Source organism: Arachis stenosperma, chromosome 2 (assembly GCF_014773155.1).
Source record: "Arachis stenosperma cultivar V10309 chromosome 2, arast.V10309.gnm1.PFL2, whole genome shotgun sequence".
Classification (NCBI taxonomy): domain Eukaryota; kingdom Viridiplantae; phylum Streptophyta; class Magnoliopsida; order Fabales; family Fabaceae; genus Arachis; species Arachis stenosperma.
The window spans coordinates 25,563,396-25,581,920 of record NC_080378.1 but is presented as its reverse complement, the minus strand read 5'-3'; the positions used below and the strand labels follow the sequence as shown (position 1 = coordinate 25,581,920).

At 33.2% G+C, this 18,525-nt stretch overlaps 1 protein-coding gene across 2 annotated transcripts; it reads right to left on the bottom strand.

Annotated features, from left to right (window-relative positions):
* Window positions 1-56: 56 nt before the first annotated feature.
* LOC130961707 (myosin-6-like) lies at window positions 57-16,435 on the bottom strand. 2 transcript variants are annotated; one of them, XM_057887691.1, is made up of 39 exons: window positions 16,037-16,435; window positions 14,478-14,606; window positions 14,015-14,158; window positions 13,763-13,908; window positions 13,333-13,492; window positions 12,911-12,969; window positions 12,614-12,773; window positions 12,033-12,182; window positions 11,801-11,937; window positions 11,555-11,701; window positions 11,345-11,446; window positions 10,633-10,690; window positions 10,398-10,499; window positions 8,759-8,796; window positions 8,480-8,606; window positions 8,151-8,321; window positions 7,928-8,059; window positions 7,713-7,822; window positions 7,570-7,630; window positions 6,933-7,110; window positions 6,646-6,851; window positions 6,414-6,533; window positions 5,912-6,010; window positions 5,454-5,669; window positions 5,181-5,320; window positions 4,901-5,015; window positions 4,770-4,814; window positions 4,595-4,672; window positions 4,343-4,513; window positions 3,578-3,733; window positions 3,293-3,481; window positions 2,927-3,052; window positions 2,747-2,817; window positions 2,548-2,647; window positions 2,364-2,420; window positions 1,631-1,687; window positions 1,209-1,289; window positions 1,033-1,115; window positions 57-561 (listed from the first exon to the last, which is right to left on the bottom strand). In XM_057887691.1, the coding sequence occupies exons 1-39, from the start codon at window positions 16,037-16,039 to the stop codon at window positions 447-449; spliced, it is 4,539 nt and encodes a 1,512-aa protein (XP_057743674.1). In that variant the 5' UTR covers window positions 16,040-16,435; the 3' UTR covers window positions 57-446. The 2 variants fall into 2 exon arrangements, with proteins under 2 accessions (XP_057743674.1, XP_057743675.1); XM_057887692.1 differs by lacking the exons at window positions 14,478-14,606; window positions 16,037-16,435 and having other exon boundaries at window positions 13,362-13,492; window positions 14,015-14,071.
* Between the last annotated feature and the right edge of the window lie 2,090 nt (window positions 16,436-18,525).

Below are 18,525 nucleotides of genomic sequence, written 5' to 3'. Positions count from 1 at the left end.
ATGTGCATTTTTTTTACCCTTTACACAAGCAAAAAAGGAAAATGTGGAAAGTCAGCTTGGACCCCAAAAACAAAAATTATAAGCACAGCTGATCTTTCTAGAGGTTTTCTGACCAAATTGACTATAAAAGACAACAAAAATGAACAAATATTAAGGCAAGCTCACCTAATCCTATAAATATCCCTACCCCTTGAAGATTTTACAATTGAATGCCAACCAAAGAATGAAAAAATTAACTTTACATCAGGGGCATGATGATGCAGGGATACTATAAACAATATGTAAAACCAAAACAAAAGAAATAGGTAAAATGAAAAAAGAACAAAATTAAAATAAGAAAAAAAGGATTTACAGCCACTATGGCAAGGACCAACAACTGATTTTGTTGCCTGCCTTGACTAAGAGACAATTTATAAAATGCATACTAAGCTTCATTTCCTTTTTGCCTACTCATTTAAAAATTGGAAGGCAGGGTTCTCAAGAAGCTCTTCTGCTGGTTTCATGTCTGAGAATTCCTTCTCTTGGAGTGCTGTAGAAAGGTCATCCACTGAGAAGGGAATACTGTCAAAAAAAAAAAAGAAAAAATTAATTGGTAAAACTTGAATCCAATATGAATATTTCATAACATCTTTCTTTTTCCTAATCAATATTTCAACTACCAATTTAAGACAATGATAATCTACATATTTTATTAAAATATGGTGTATGCTATGATGCTTATACCATGATAGTTATGGTGTCTTAAAAAGTATTGCTAAAAATAAAGTAACGTTTTTTTACTATTTAACAACGCTTCTTAACTTTAAAAATAAAAGAAAAAGTATTACCAAAATGTATAAGAAGTGTAACTTTAATTTTAACAACACTTGTGTAGCCACTATAGCCACCATAACCAGATACCATAGACTCCAGCAAATATGATTAGGATTTAATAGTTCAAACTCATATGTATCCACCTTTTGCACTAGCTAGCTATTCCATGTTATGCTATTAAAGCACCACAAATCATTTTCCATAGGCAAGCACTCTCACCTGGAATTGTCATCCAACAAGAAAGAATCACTTTGAGCATTATTCGAATCCTCGGCCATAAGCACCCTCATGCTGGAAAGGACCTGAAAGAAGATTCGTGTATAATTGTCAACTGTTTACCTTTTCCTTTAATTTTACAATTGATAGAAACAGTATAGTGAAATGAAAATACTTACGTCCGGAGAAACGCTTCGAGTATTGTAGTTAGCATCCCAGTAAAGTGTACATATTCTATATAGCTGCTGGACACTCATGATCTGATGAAGAAGGAGGGGAGAAAGAAAGAAAAACAGAAGGTATAACACATGAGAAAACATGTACACTTAGAAATGGATTGAGTTTATGGCAAAAAGTGAGGGGCATGAACAGAAGACTATGCTTTAGCCTTCATCCAATTTAACGTTGATAAACAATTGCAATAATAAAAAGAAACTAAATTGAAAAATCAAACATTCCAAGAATTCATCAATTTAATTCTGCTGTACAAAGTAATCAACTATGCTATCAAATTTAGGCCCTTGGGAATATTAACAAATTAATATGCAATATGGAAGCCCCATACACTCATACAGAAAGCTTGATATCGATAGATACTTACAGGGCATAAATCGTTAATGATTTCATCATAGGAAATCCTGTACTTCTGATGAATAACCTGCTCATAAAAATTTGAAACCATTAAAGCGATTCAAGTAGCAAAGATGTAATGGATATTTTGATAATTTTATAGAGAATAACTAAGAAACATAAAATTAATCTCCAGACTGTCTTAAGCATTTGAGTATAAGATACTTGTTATTTGTAATTACTAAATAAAATCACCAATCATAGACGCTAGAACTAGTATTAGTTAGACTATCTAGATTTTTAGAAACAGGCTTGATCATGTATATTTATCAACATATGTCTGAGTAGTTTGAAAATGATCTAGAGCTTCTTAGAGTAATTTGAAACTCAGAATAAAAGATGTCTTAAAGAACTTTGCTTGAAAATTATTTTCTTAGAACAAATCCAATTAAAAGTACACGTTTTCAACAATAATGTGTAAATGGAAAATACAACTCAAGAAGAATGAAAATTTAGATTTAGATTTAGATTAGCTTGATCTAGGGGGCAGAAGAAGATCCAGATCCTCTTCGGCATTTAGTTTGATAGAATTTGTCCAATCACTTAACATTATCACGGAAACTTTCAGATTTTGTGAGATGATAAGTATAAACAAAACATGATGCATAATAAACCAACAGCAATTCTCATCATCATGAAAACATTAACAGCTAGGAAAAGTCAATGCGGGTGCTACATTATCAAAGGAAGCGAGAGAAAATTACCAAGAACCCAACTGCCTGTCTGATGTGCTTAAGCTCGTCCCAAGATGAACCTGCATACTGTGAAAATGAGGGAATCAGATTAGACTTCTGAAGATATGTGCATGAATCCAAAAGCCACAAAGTGCATACATATGGACTAAAACTTCAGAACCAACATGAAACAAAATAAACAAAAATAAATTACCTCCTCCTTTGCTTGAGCACACCACAACTCCAATTCTGCTAAACCAGCTTTCACATATTCTCCATTGGTGAATGTGCAACAGTCCCGACGTAGAAGAAGACTGACAATAATTGTTGCAAGCATAGAATAGAATGTTAACCTTACTAGATTTTATAAAATTAAGCAAAAACTTTACTTTCGAGTAAAAGAAGCGGCTTACCTGTTGAAGAGTTGAACATTAATATATGAGAATGTTTGAGTGTAGATCTTTTGGATTAGGACTGGAGGCACCTGAAATCCAAACCAATATCATGTTTAATAAATTTAAGGAATAGCATCACAAGCTTAATTGGAGGGAAGTATTGCAGAAAGTTAATAATGTAATTGTTTTGTTTCTTACGAAGTTCTCTTTTAAAGTACATAGGAGGGTGTTGAGGGATTCAATAATACTTTGCCAGTGACCCATGGGAGAATCTTTGCCAAAGGATCGGCCAGACCGTAACACTCCCTTTGATGTTCTTGGGGCCTGTATATCAGCAATATGATTTCCATGAGGAATGGGCCCAAATGAGTATGTAACTAAAAAGGAACCTCAGGATCCTATTAAAATTTTCTAGAAAGTATCTCCAAAAGACAGATATAGTATACAAGGAAAAGCAAAGAGAACAATGTGGGATGTAAGACATCGTCTCCAATTTCACCCATCCATTATTCTTGATTTAGCCTCACTATAGTTCAATAATTGCAGACTGCATGTCGCCCATACCTGTATACATAATGAAAGCAACGATGCCAACTCCTTTTTCAAGTTGTCCCGAAGGATACCATATATTTTTTCTACATAGGCTGTGAGCTGCTGCTTGAACAGCAAAGCAGGGTATTTAGCTTCAACCTTCTTTACAACCTCTAATGCTGGGGCCGGAAGGTTGGCTGAAGAAGGGGACGAGCGAAAACCCTGCAATGTATCAATTAAATAAATCAGACTATCAGAATAATTTAGCATATGAGAAACAATGATTATGTTATTAAGAGCATAAGGAAAACTCATTACCATAGTCATTCTTCCAAAGAGGGATGTTGGATTAGGTGGTTTTTTAACTGGGGTGGTATCACTTGCACCCCCGGACTTCAAACTTTGTTGGAGCAAAAACAATAATGCAGATGTATTTGACAACCAATAGGCCATAAGATCATTGTCATCTTGATTCTGGAAAGTGAGAAACGAATAAGTAAAAACTATTGTTATTCAAATAGCTACAATACTTTATGAAAAGCACCCTAATTGTTGAATAATTGTCTCATTAAAATTAGGATCAGATTATTTAACAGAATAGGTGGTAAATAGTAATTCACTAACATACAAATAGCTCATAGTCTTAAATAATTGGAAAGATACTTCAACAATTAAACCATGAAAATGGCCACTGGCAACAGCAGCATCCAATCTTGCATACATATTACTTCTAACACCAAGGGTTTCAAATAGATGTTCATCCGCACAAGAATTGAACCATAATAACCCACATTAACCCACTCCCAACTTCAACACAAGCGCCTATTCACTGATAATTGAATATTACATTCCATTTGACTAACTATTCACTACCTTGAGTATACTATTAATCAGTGAATTATGAAATGTAATAGTGTGGTTAAGACATAACTTATTACGTGAAGGCCTAATAATTTCTTTACTCTTAGCAAAAATTATATCTTCTTTTACAAATTTATATCTGGATTAGACATAAATTTTCTGCAAGATATCAATAATCTGAGAGTGGAAAATTTATTTCTTAAGAAAAGTGAAAATAGTCACCTCAATTGCAGAACCTATCATCTGGATAAGACGGTCAAATACACTAGTTCTTTCAGCTTCAAATGATTTCCAGTGGAGCAGGCATTTGTAAATGGTGAATGCAGCAACAGGCTTTCCATGATGGAAGCCAATATTCTTCATTACACAGTTTACAAGAGCATCAACATTCTCCTGCAGTGAAAAGGATGGTTAAAAATAGTGAACAAATTAACTGGAGAGCTGATTAATAAATGTAAGAGTTTAAGCACACACATGTTGACGTTCAATGTAGGATCTCCTCAATTTGCTATCAGATTCTGTACCAAACATTTTAACAGGTGTAACACTCTCCTGCAATTACATCACATTTTAGATTTCACTAAACACAAAAAGCTGGCGTAATACACGGGGGTCGAGAGAGAGAGAGAGTAAAAAACAAAGTACTTACAGCAGATTTCTGCTCTTCTACCACATGATGACCATTGCCCAACTTCTGCAGAAGAATATATGATGACTAAATAACATTCCACACTTGCATACAGATTACAAAACCTATACCTTTGAGCAAGCATAATTTACCTCGTAAACATGATTGGAAAGGTGCTCTGCCATTGGTTTTACAGATGATGTTATCAGAGTTTGTTGCCGAAGAACCTGGTTTTCCGATTCCATATCTAAGAATTTCTCTTCAAGCCTATCAGTGTCAATTAAATCAAGAAAAGTCATATGACACTGCAGATCTTGTAAGAGCAAATAGAGTACTTGGATGACTAATTTACAGGACTGGAAACAAGCAATAGTTTGAATTATATGAATTGAAATAAATCGGACACCAAGGAAGGTCAATCAAAAACAACACCTTTGCATTGCAGTCTTCAACTGGATTATTTTTGATTCAGCATCCAAAGCTTGCTTCAACCTTTCTTCACTGACTTTGCTTGCCTCTTCATACCTCTTTTCTGTTTCACCAATTTTCTCTTCCAGAGAGCTCACCAAGTTCTGCAATGGACCCCAGCAGGAACATAAGATATGACCAACTACTTGCCAATAAAGTGAGAATATTTGATGTGCACCCAATATTGAAGGCTTTCTTTAGTGCAGATAAGATACGTATGCTAAAAAAACACCTCACCTTGAGTTTCTCATTTTCACTAGTTAATTTTTCCATCAAACCATGGTCAACAACGGGAATCTCCTGTATGACAGGTACTCTCTCTGCCTCTCTTTTCATAGCCTCTTCACGCTCCTTCTTAAGAAGTGCCTTAGTCTCTTTAAATTGCAGTTGCATCTTTTGCAAAGCAGACTGTAATCTTTCGTTTTCTTGTGATTTTGCTTCTTCCATGTCAGCCTACATTATTATAAAAAAATTTAACAATCTTCACAACAAAAGATACTTAATAGTGTTCACATGGATATAGCAGCAACTAAAGTCTAATCCAACTAGGTGGCTTTTGCTACACGCATTAACACGGATAAGCAATTTAAATTAATTACAGTGCTCTCAGTTAACATAATGACAGAAATTGCCAGTTGTTGACAGTGAAATAATTTCAGTTAATAGCTAACACAGAAAAACTTGTAGTCATTTACCCTCATGCGTTTTTCCAGCTGTAACCTCAGTGTAAGATCTTCAACTTGCTTTTCAAGCTTATTTTTGGCAGCTTGGAGTGCTCCAGTTTCTCTGGCAGCCTGAAATTTAAATATAACGTTACTGAATAGCAAAATAAAAATATGTGAACAGTTAGCAATGATATATGTGAAAGCATTACAAATTTACAATTTCCCTTTCCAGCAAAAAGAGTGACATAGTCCCTTTATTCAGGAAAATTGCATAACTAATTGACTCTTACTGTTATGGTTTTTCAGGCTACAATTTGAGATATTTCAGGATACCTCAACAATGGTGTATTTGTTTTGTGGGACACTTTCCCAAAATGTCAACTTTGAATAATTAAGGTAGAGCAGAAACATGTAACAAATTTTCCTAATGCACAGACTGGATTGATTTATATAATTCTGAGTTCACTAACTAGTCTCCAAAAATTTAATTGATGGATTCCAAGGATTAATAAGGAAGGAAGGGGTTGGTTACCATCTTGAGCTTTCGTAACTCTCGGCGAGCAACTTTTCCTCTCCATGCACATTGTGTAGCAATTGCTGCCTTCTTTAAGTCCTTAAAACGATGTTGTGCCAAATATTTTCGGCAATGGCTCTGAAATACACAAACAAAATTCAGATTTACAAGGATAAACTAACATAATACAAAAATAAGATTAGTTAAAAGAAATTAAAGGTCATAAATTTTTTTTCTCTTTCAGATTTACCTGAATGACAATTGCTGCCTTAGTCTGCTTCCTAAAGTTCAGCTCACAACGAGCAGCCATCCCTCGCATACCAGTCTGAATAGAAACAGCAGCACTATACAATTTTCTATAAGCCTTTCTAGCAGCATGCATGCGTATATACCTCTGAATCATCAGACTAGAAGCCTCTTGCCGCAATCCCTTGTAAACTTGTCGAGCAAGTTGTCCTGTAATAGGCATTAAAAATTCATAAGAATTCACAAGTACTTTTTCACAAAATACAAACTGAGGATAAAATTAACACAGACCTCTGCACGAAGCTTGAATCTGTATAGCAGACAAACGAAGCAATACAAAACTTCGGTGGGCCAAATAGGTACGAACTTTCCTCTGAATAATGCTTGCCGATCTTCCTAGTATTTCAGTTCTACGAGTATCTAAGTCAGCCATTTGACCAGCTCGAAGAAACACTTTTGTTTTTCCAATCTGCAGAATAAGGAGAACCAGTAAAATAAATCAATACAAAAAATATAGCCTCATATGGAAACAGTAAACTCCAGTTACCTGAACATTAATGACAACAAACACTCACAGAGATAACTTTATTCTCATTTCAAAAGAAAATAAATAAATTATTTTTTCTGGATTTGTAAGATTTATTCCCCCAAAAAAACAGTAGTGAACAGAGTAAGAAATGTTACTAGTGGTCCCCACATAAGCTCCAAACAGTAACTCAACAAGTCAAAATGAGCATCATGTTATAAGTTGCCTAATAAGTAAAGGAGTTACCCGGATGAAGAAGAAAAAAAAAACAAAAAATTTGGAGAGTTTTGCAGGGACTCAAGTCAACAACAGATTTATACAAGTGATGCTTCATTTCCGAAATATTATGCCAAACTCCATGGTCAAGGTAATCTCAAATGATGATCACGTGGTGATAGTTACCTGATAACCTTTAAGTCCAACTTTTTCCAGAATCCTCTTGCATACAGAAACCTCATCAGAGCTGACATAAAAAATTGAAAAAAAAATATCAGAAATTTGAGGTTAGTAACTAATGGGCCTGATTGGATTGACAATTCAGATACCTTCTATCTAGTGCTTCAGGTGCAAGAAGTCCAAACCGATCCACAAATTCATCAAAGGTTTTTCTAGTGGGGTACCCTGCACAGCTTATTCTAATTGCCTCCATAACTCCCTATAATCAAGAGCATAAATGAAACTCACATGGCAATAAGTTGAACTTCAACTGTAGCACTAACCATAAGGACCAAAACACGGATAAAAATTCAAGTTGTCTTACCCCACAACGCAGTTGCTGCAGAACATTTTTGTTCTCAAAAATTGCAGGCTTAAGAAGATTGTTGGGTTTTACGCAACGAATATAGTGTGGCTCGGTGGAACTGAGAGTTTCAAGTAGAGCTTGCAATTGTTGCTGCAGGACATATTAACAAGGATTATAGAACCACATATGTTGAGCAAGGGAACTAAATTGTGTGCCTTCAAAAATAAGAAAAACCACCAACCTTGAATCGTGAACCTATTGAAGAGAACTTTGATTGTTTGGATGACTCCTCAGACGAGGGGGGAAACAAACTCGATACAAAGGAGCATTTAGAAGCATAAAGAAGTGCTTGGTGTTCTGCAATAACGTAATCTTTGTTCTTGTCCAGGAACAATTCCGTTTGATAAGTCACCTAAATTAGACACATATCAGGATGCACAGTCCAAAATAAAAATAAGCACACCTATTCAAAACATTCTAGTCCTATATTATATATTTATATCATGTAATTATCCTATTTATTTTTTATTATATCCAGCAGGGAAAGAGCTTGTAACTGATCTGACTTACATCACCAGCATAATGGCAAATTGTGAAGTCACTACGTGACAATTTAGGCTTGCTGAACCTTTTATGGTTTTTGAATGTCTGATACAACTTCTGGGCAAAAGTTTCGTGTGTTGATCTAGGAAACATGCTGCAAAAGAATAAATATACAAGTATTTTAAGGCTTTTAGCATCGACAAAGTTTAAGAACAATGGAAAAATAAAATGAGAGTAAAGGAAGATGTATTGTGATATTAGGACTCTGAATATCAAATAAAAGGATTCAGTACAAACTATACTCACCAAGCTTCATCAAGAAGAGAAATAATGCCACCAGGTTTCTGAAAATTAAACAATAAATATACCATGGTAAATAATAAATCCACTGATAACAAACTGCACAAACACAATGGTGTCATCATCTTGTTAGGAATAAATGCAAAAGCCCTAATGACAACTTGATTAAATACAACAAAAATTAGTCTACACGCAACTACTTTTTTGTCTTGAACTTGTTATTACAACCAAATCTTCTAATTGAGAAAAATTAACTTTAACAGTTTTCCTCTTTTTTATAAAAAAATCAATGGAAGAACATTCTCGGAATGTTGAAGGAGAGGATACAACGTGAAGACTAAAAGGACTAAGCATCATCCAAAACTCATTCCGAAAAACAAATTAAATTCACAGCCTTTTACTAGTTTCAGAGCATACCTTTTGATTTCTGTTCTTTTTCTTTTTTTTATGCCAACAAAATTTGTTACAAAATATTTTCGGTTAACATAACCACTAGAACTGTCATCCAAGCTGTGCATATGCAAGGGATCTTTCCTTGCATGGTATTATTTACATTGATATTTTATCAAGAGAATCACTCCTTGACATTTCATGAACAAATCAAATATACTGCTTTTTATCAAGAAAAATTTAAAATGAAATCATATCTAAAAACATCTACATTGCAATTTTCTTAATTGATTATTGTTTAGAAACCTTTGAGATAAACAAAACATTTCACTTCTTATAAAAAATAACAACAAAGTCTTATCCAACTAGATGGGATCTACCACATAGACAAAACAATGATATTGTGTCTTGTCATGTATTATGTCTGCAGTAAATTCATTAATGTATCATGTCTTTTAATCAAGTATATGCAATAATAAATTTCCAAAACAGATGGAGTGAATAATGCAAGAAATAACCATATCCTCGAAACAAAAATAAAGAACCAATTATTTGTGAATGCTTTTTGGGTATTTACCACTTGTTTTCTCAACGGAAACACTTCATGTTAAGCACAATTTCTCGTATGCAACTAATTTTTTTATTTTACAATGAAATGAAACTAGAGTTGTCTTTTATCCAATATCTTCTACAAAAACATGGTAAGTTGTCTCTGATATCTCAAAAGAACAATGATATCCTAAAGAGAGAACTTTATTTACAAAGTTCTAACTTAAATCTCTTCTTTCTACTAGAGAATTAGAGATAGCAAGGGAAAGGAGATGGGAGTAGAATAGGGGACCCTAGACTTTGATGTAAGAGAATTAACCATTAAATGGTGGGCTCAAAAATTGCTAATTTAAAATTTTAAACACCTAAAAATTAAGATGTTATTGCCAATTTGAATGTATTTGATATTTAGAATTGTTATTTAACAACATTCCCTAATAGAATTTTAAAAAGTGATGGGCAAAGGCAAAAACGCTAGTCTGTCAAGACATAGTTTTAGAAGAAGAGGGGTGGTGGGAATTGAAACTGCAGAACTACTTGAATCACCACCCTTGCAAATTCTTGTGATATCATACCTCATGTACAAGCAGATGCAAGATAATTAGTATCTACAGCCACACATTACAATATGCTCAAACATCTTATACTAGAGTAAGATAAAGGAAACAGTCAAAGAACAGAATGATTGTGCAGTTGGAAGGAAAACCTTTTCGATGAGATCCAGGACATCTTGATTGTCAACAAACTCAATGTAACTCCAATCAATCTCCTCTTTTTTATATTCTTCTTGCTCCATTTTGAAAACATGCTGCAGAATAAATATTAAAGCATTAGAAAACATCTAAAATGAGTATAAACAAGTATCCTTATGTTTCTGTTACAATTATACAAGCAAACATTCCAGTCACTACAAAGAAGGTAATCTGTATTTCACAACAAACCTGATTAAAGTGTTGCTGAAGCTTTTCATTGGTCAAATTAATACAAAATTGCTCAAAACTGCAAAATAGAAAAATCAAACATTAATCACAATTTACAGCTCCGCTACAATGTCGATTTAGATGTAGACAATAACTACTGCTTGATAGAAAGGCATTAAATTAAGTCATGTTCGGGAGTTTTGAAACGAAGAGACACGGTTCATAATGAAATAGAGTTTGAAATGGGGTCAACTGCCATTTAGATCGAGATTTTTTAGCTCCTAGAGTTTATATCCTTATCAATATTTCATGTAATCCTATCATCTATTTAATAAATAATCTAGCCCAATACCAAATTAGTTAAACTGGGCATCACTCAACATCTTCTTGGTATAAAGCATCTTAATATCTAGCATCACACAATATTTTTCAAGCATGTAGACGAGTGTACAAACTATTTGGAATGCATATATTAGTTTTAGTACAAAAGCTGTCCTGCTATCCACGTCAACAACTTTGGGCTGGCCATTCCGCACCCTCTTTATGATACTCAGCCTTTGGACATGCTTGTAACTTGGGACAATGATGGGTTCCGCTCCCCATTGTTGGAAGTCATTATATCAGATAATGTAACAAATTACAAGTATAAATTCCCGTACTAATTTCTTGGATCTTCACTTAAATAGATTAGCCTATCTGTAGAGAACAAACAAAACATATCACAGTAATGCACCTGTTAGTCTTGAAACTTTCAAAACCATAAATATCCAGCACACCGATTAAGGACTTCGACTCAGGGTCTTGACCAATTGAATTATTAATTTTATCCACCAGCCTGCCAAAGATGACATAAAATTACTAAAGAGCGAATTGAGCTAACTTGCCCAAACCAATAACCAAGGTTCAAAATAATCTATCTTCAAGCAATTTGCTCGCAACTTACCAGTCAAACAACCTCGTGTACACAATCTTAGCCAAAGCATCTCGGCTAAGTGCAGCAGATTCTGGATCCAACCATTTAGTAATTGTTTCATCACGCGTAACAATCACTCGCTTGCAAAGAGAATTCTCAAGTGCCTTTGCATCACACCTGAATAAAATTTCATGACCCAAGGAATTTAAATTGAGAGATATGATGTGCAAACCTTAGAATATGATTAAGCAATGCAAGCTTGCAATGTTTGCTCACATGAAAAGTTCAGCAGCAGTTTGTAGATGGAACCGAGATTTTTCATCTTTGGGCGTAGATGAGTCAATTTCCTGACCTTTTGTAAATTCAATATTGCCAAGATGCAAAATTGCAGCTACCACTCGGAATATTGCTTCCTGAAGAGAGATGAGGACAGAGGAAAAGCAAAAAACAAAGTATTGAAGATCACATAATAATTGGTATATACTTAAAGAAACTGCCAATAAAATACCTGCTCCTCAGAACTTATTCCAACAACATCCATTGCTCTCCTTGTATCATGATATTCTTTTGCTTCATCAACTCCTTCCAACTCAAAGCAATTTGTTTGGTTTAGATAATGAAATGTTCTTGGGTTTCCTAATTTGTACTTCTTAACATCCTGCCAAAAGAATTGTTTTTTAGTTACAAAAACTAAGTAAAATAATGCGGTCAAGAAAAATGATGAAAATGAGTTGAACATTAACAAGTAATACCAACAAGCATTACCATAATCAAGTCAAAAGGTACAAGAAAGCTGACGCCTCGGCCTCAGTAATTGAAAAGATATATCCATCCCTTTTTGTTAACAATATCTCTTCTTTTTTATTAAAAAAAGAGGGTCATTTCAAAAATATATAAGAAGACAATGAAAGGAAAGAAATCAGCACCTCTTTTTTCTATCCAGCAACAGTTCTATGTTTACTAGTTAGTTTCATAGTAACTTACTCAAATTTATGATTCATGCAAATTAATAAAGCTCTATCTATACATCTAGTCTTTCACTTCTTCCCATCAATATGATCTTGAACCCAAACAAAATAAATCCATTACCTCTGGAGGTGCAGCACACAACATATAGAAACAGTGATAATTTCTTTCTGGATCTGACAATTGGCAAACACGTGATCTTTCCAACAGATATGTTCTAATAGCAGCTCCAGAAATCCTTCCCCTCTGGTCAAATTGGATCTCCACAAACTTCCCAAAACGACTGCACAAGTCACAAGTGATGAAATAGTAACAATTAGAGAATAGCTTGGTATTTTCATTATCGTGACCAAAAAATATAAAATAATGGGGAAAGAAAAAGGGGAAGGGGGGGGGGGGAGTCTTTCTATCATTTCACACCTTGAATTATTGTTCCTAACAGTCTTTGCATTGCCAAAGGCTTCTAGAACAGGATTGGACTGAAAATGAGAAAAGAAGGCCAAAACATAAGTCTATGTTAAATCTGTCTTAGCTTTAAGTAAAACAATACCAAAAGTATGTAAACTAAAAGATATATAAAATGGTACAGAATAAGCTTGCCAAGAAAAACAACCCTTAAGAGGGAGATTGATTTGGTTTCTGTTTACAGTAAAATGTTTTCATTAATAATTACAAAAATGCCACATCCTTCTATTTGAGTTATAAACAGAACTCCGTGAGGGAAACAAGGAAGAATTAAAACTTGGTGGCATTTTCTTAGCCATCAGTTAAAGCATATCGACTAAATATAAAAAATAGAAAACAAACCAAACACCAACGTAAAAAAGGTCAAATTCTGTTACCTCTAGGACTTTCTGCTCTACAGTCCTACCTTCACCAACAGCAGCTCTACCTCCCATGTAAGCAAGATAGCGCATGAGTAACTTTGTGCTTTCTGTTTTACCAGCCCCACTTTCACCACTAACCAGTATTGACTGACTGATTCCTTCATTAATCATAAGCCTACATACACAACAGTTTATGTGGTCAAACTTGTAAAGTACTTACCGAACTTTTACACAAATAATATAAATAAGAATTTAATTTTGATGTACTAACAGTGTAAAGGTGTCTTACACTTGCATCCAATTAAGTATCACCATGTCAGAAAAAATAACTACTTTCAACAATCAATGCGTGAATGGTCATTTAAACTAATGGAAGTGATTGAACAACTGTGTAAAATGGTTTTACACTGTCAATGCATCAAAATTAAACTCTATAAATAACTACCTATATGCTGCATCTGCAACTGCAAAAGGATGTGGACTTAGCTCGCCAAAACCTGCTCCTTTATATTGTGCCATCATATGGCTATCGTATAAATGAGGGAGCTTTATGAACGGGTTCACAGCAATCAATATATTCCCAGTATACGTCTGGAAGCAAAATATCATTGTAAGGCTAAGCGAATGTCAAAGAAGTATAAATACACTAAGATACAAGAGAGACATTTTTTAGAGAGTAGGCATCCAAAGCTCATACATATATTTCATTGATGTCATATCTAGATCTCAGATTAGCTAGGACACCAGGTTCATGCAGATAAGCAAGCTTTGTCATATCATCCACTCCACATGGTGGAGCTTCAGTATCTTTATGATAAACGCTGGACACTTTAACCACAACCTGCAAATTTAAAACAACAGAGTGAGGAAAGGATTTCACAATTTTAAGACATCATACAGTTCCAACTTCTGAGTCAACTTTGGAGGTAATTTCAAAATTTTATATATAGTACATGTTAAGTACAGTCATGCTGCAGGCACTTAACTGTGCTATCTTCACATTATACACATTATGCAACCCTTAAAATATTGCCACCAGTTATTCATGTTTACGAATTTATTGCAGTCAAAGCAAAACTGGTACATTCAAAGAACAAGAAAATAAATTACTGAAGAACAATGAATAGGATTAAATTAAAATAAAAATCATGCAAACCCACCGTCTTCCCTGAAGTGCAAAGGACTTTGATGTCTTGCCCCTTAACCTCCAAAACTTCACCATCTATCCAAGCTGCCTCTGGATCCTCCAACCAAACTTGGGACCCAACTACAGGATTGGCAGTAGCAGCCTACAATGCAGAGTGTCACAACAAAATAAAACCACTAGAGATCTCACCGTGTCTAATAATTATATTCATATTCAAGTAATTACAATGAAACCTTTAACCTAAATCAAAACAGGTCAAATCAAGTTATCTACCTTCAAATCTTACTCAAGTGGTATAAAAGTATGTTAAATGGTCACATTAGAAAGCAATAAAAGATATATATTTTTTTTTTGGCAGAAAAGAAACTGTAACTTCTAGTTTAAATAATTTAAAAGATTGGCTCAGGTAACAAGCAGCAACTCCCACAACTTTTGTGGGTTAATAGCATCAGTAAAAGCTCCGTAATCAGAAAATGATTCAATACCATATAGAACGTGTTTGAAAAGGAAGTCGGAATCCTTGTTCTTCCATCTACATTAATCTGATTGTTTCACATTTTCTATCAAAATGTGCAATCTAGAGTCTACCGAATTTTTCAAACCATCAGTCTCATTGGAATAAAATGATTAATCATTGAAGTATACAACTAATATCACCCAAATTAAATTTTCCTTAATTTATCCATGATATCCAAGCAAGGAATACAACTAGTTTAGAAGACAAAGACGAAGTAATTGCTTGATTGTTTGTTAGATTCGGTCTTGTTCAACAACCTAATTGACTACAAAGGACACACATAATCCTCAGTTAAAATTCACAACTGAATTAAAAATCCCGAACAAAACTGAACAAATTTCTCCATGATTGAATTATTGAAAATTCATCCAACCCAATCAATGATGTAACAATGCAAATTTATCAAGTCGTAATCGGCGGACCATATCCTAAGTTTCCTATTTCAAGAAATATCCCAACAGATTCATGCCGAGTCCAATCACCAAGCCTACAAATCATCTCTATAAACCTTAAGAGCCAGTATTCGTTCATAGTTAAACTAATCTTCCCCTAAATCACATATTAAAAATTAGGAGGGAATAAGTTTTCCAAAGAAGTCAACAAATTACTAGCAACCCTATAAGAACGAAACCATGTTTCTCTGCGAATTTGAATTGAACCAAAACAAGCTACAACAAGAGAGGGAGAGGGAGAGAGAGAGAAAGGTGAGGGGAAAAATTAGTATACCACATTGCAATCTGACCCCTACAATGTCGCTACTAACACATTGACCAAAAAATCTAAACAACCAAATCAAAAACCGAATCACATACGTGTAACAGAATTCTCAGACATAAACAAAGATCCGAAATTCCGATTTTACCGCAATACTAGATCAGCTCCTAAAAGTTTGAAAATATGAAGAAGAAAAAATGACATAATATCTAAAATTAAAAAAAGGCAAACATTTCCGAAGAAAGTGAGAATCTTCATCTACAAGACTTCAAATTGATTCAACTATGACCAGTAAAAATCTAATAAGTAAAATTAAAAAAAAAAGAACGAAAAATTAATACCATTTTGCAATCGATTTGATTGGATCAGAAGCTTCGGTTTGTTCCGGATCTAGCTCCAATGGCTGCTACTCATCCACACTCCTGAAGAGCAAGAAGATCCTTTGCACCACGATTCGATGCAATTTCCAAAATAATCGAAAAAATATATATATTTATCTACCAGCTGAAATTTTGTGTGTGTAGTGAATGAAATGAATGGGAGAGAAGAAAGAGAAAGAGCTTAAACCTCTTCCCCAAAACGCTGAAAAATATTTTTGATGAAGAGGATTATTATTACTAAGCTCTTTCCGTTTATGGTTTCGGTTTTTTCCTTTCTTTATTCCTTAGCTGCTGCTTCTTCTTCGCTACTTTTCTTCTTCTCTCAACATCTTTGTCTTCGGGTCTAAGTTTATTTTGTTATTATTGATTGATTGATTAATTAAGTTAAAGGTAGAATAATCCAAATTAATTATTTTCTGTAATGAATGAAATTGGTAAGGTTCAATTTGCAATTAATTAAGGTAAGTATGTACTGTTGTACACGTAAAATAAATAATAATAATTTATAGAATTTTTGTAAGGTGAAATTCCAATAATGACCTTGTAGCGTGACATGAATTACGGGACTTTGATTTTCTGACGCGGCGAACTCGGAGACAGTCACGCACCCTCTTGCTCTCGGTGCTGTCTGAAAATATTTCTTTTCTCATTTATTATTAGGGGCATCTAGTGTACAGATGTAATTGTGAAGATTTTTGTCTTTTATGATTATTTGTTGGTTTTGAAAGCGTGTCACTAAAAGTGTTACTTAAAGAGAAAGTATTACCCTTAATAGTTAACTTGACTCTGATACCAATTTTTAGTTGTAATTTCTTTTTCAAAATTTCCATTAACTCTTCATATAAGTTTATAATTTGTATAGATTTGGTTGGTAGTACTTTATAATTTACAATTTCATAATCAAAAGTATTGACCATTTCTACTAATTCTGATTTCATTTTTATAGTTTTTCAATTTTGTTTTAGTTTATAATATTCTTTTTTGCATGGATTATTGTAAATAAAATCTTTTATCTGTTTGTCTTTTTCTTTAATATAATTTTTTAAATCCTCAAAAACTTCTTTTATTTCTACATTTTCTGTTGTTTCTAAATATCTTTTTAATTTTTCAACTTCATTCTCCATTTTTTCTTTCAACAGCTTTAATTCTTTTAAGTCATAATATGGTTTTCCAGGCATTTATAAATTTTTTAAGTTTAGCTCCAACTTGTTTATATTTGTTCTTATTTCTATCCTTTTTATTATAAGGTCATTAATTTCGAACCGAAGATTATTTAATTCCCTTTTATACTCCTTTATTTTACTTTTTAATTTTTTCGCCCTTTTTCTTTTTATTTTGTTTTCTGGTCTTTCAATCTTTGTATACTTCATTATTTATCATAGTATTTCTGCAAATTCTATCATCGATTCATCACTATTTTCTAGAGATTCTATTAATTTTTCTAACTCTTCAACTTCTCCTTTCAATTTGTCATAGATTATTTTTAGAGCTTTAAATGCTCTTTGATTTATTTTAGAAAACTGTAAATAATTCAACCGATTTTCTCTTTCAAAGAGCTCTTATTTCTTGTCTTGATAGGTTACATATATTTTTTCTTTATTTATTGTCATAACTTAGTGTTTAGGGTTTCATTTAATTTTTTGACCTTTTTTGTTAATTCTTTTATTTCAGAATTTTCTTCTTTAATCTTTAACTTAGATAAACTTAACGGGCTATTAATTTTGGATTCTCTTATTTGAAAATTCGATGAAACTAATTTTCCTGATGGTTCTTTTAGTAAAAGAACTGGATTTTCAATAGCTTTATATTTTGGTATTTCTGTCTTTACAATTTTCTGAAATAATTCATCGACATAAATTCTTTCTCTGTTTTTAAATATTATACTATGATGGCTATTTGTTAAAGCATAATTTATTGCATATGTAATTGAAAAGGGTTCATCGTCTTGTTCCATTAGATTCTTTATGTGAAATTTATAAGCCAAACTTATAGATCTTCCAAGATTTTCAGTTGATAAAGGTATAGCATATCCAAGATGGGCATTGAATTTAACATTTACGTTTGCCAAGTTTCCATGAACAATTCCAATTATTTGATCTATTGGGTCATCAGTAATTCTTTTGTCACAGATTGCTAAGCTTATCGGTGAATTAATTCCTTTCATATATGTAGATTTGATTAAGACTTGTATAGTACTAATATGAATCCATCCAATTTTAGATCTTTTTTGTTGTTCCTTAATTTTCTCAATCTGTTTACTCAATTCTTCATCATTTATCAAAGCTATTTCAAGTTCTCCATTGGCGGATTTTATCTTTATAGGGGCTTCAAGTTGAATTTTTCCATAGTATATTATATTTTTTCTATTAAAAACTTCTTTTAAAAGATTTTGTTTATTAAAATTTTCATTTGATTTGAGATTTAATTCTGTTTTTAGAACAGCCTGTTTT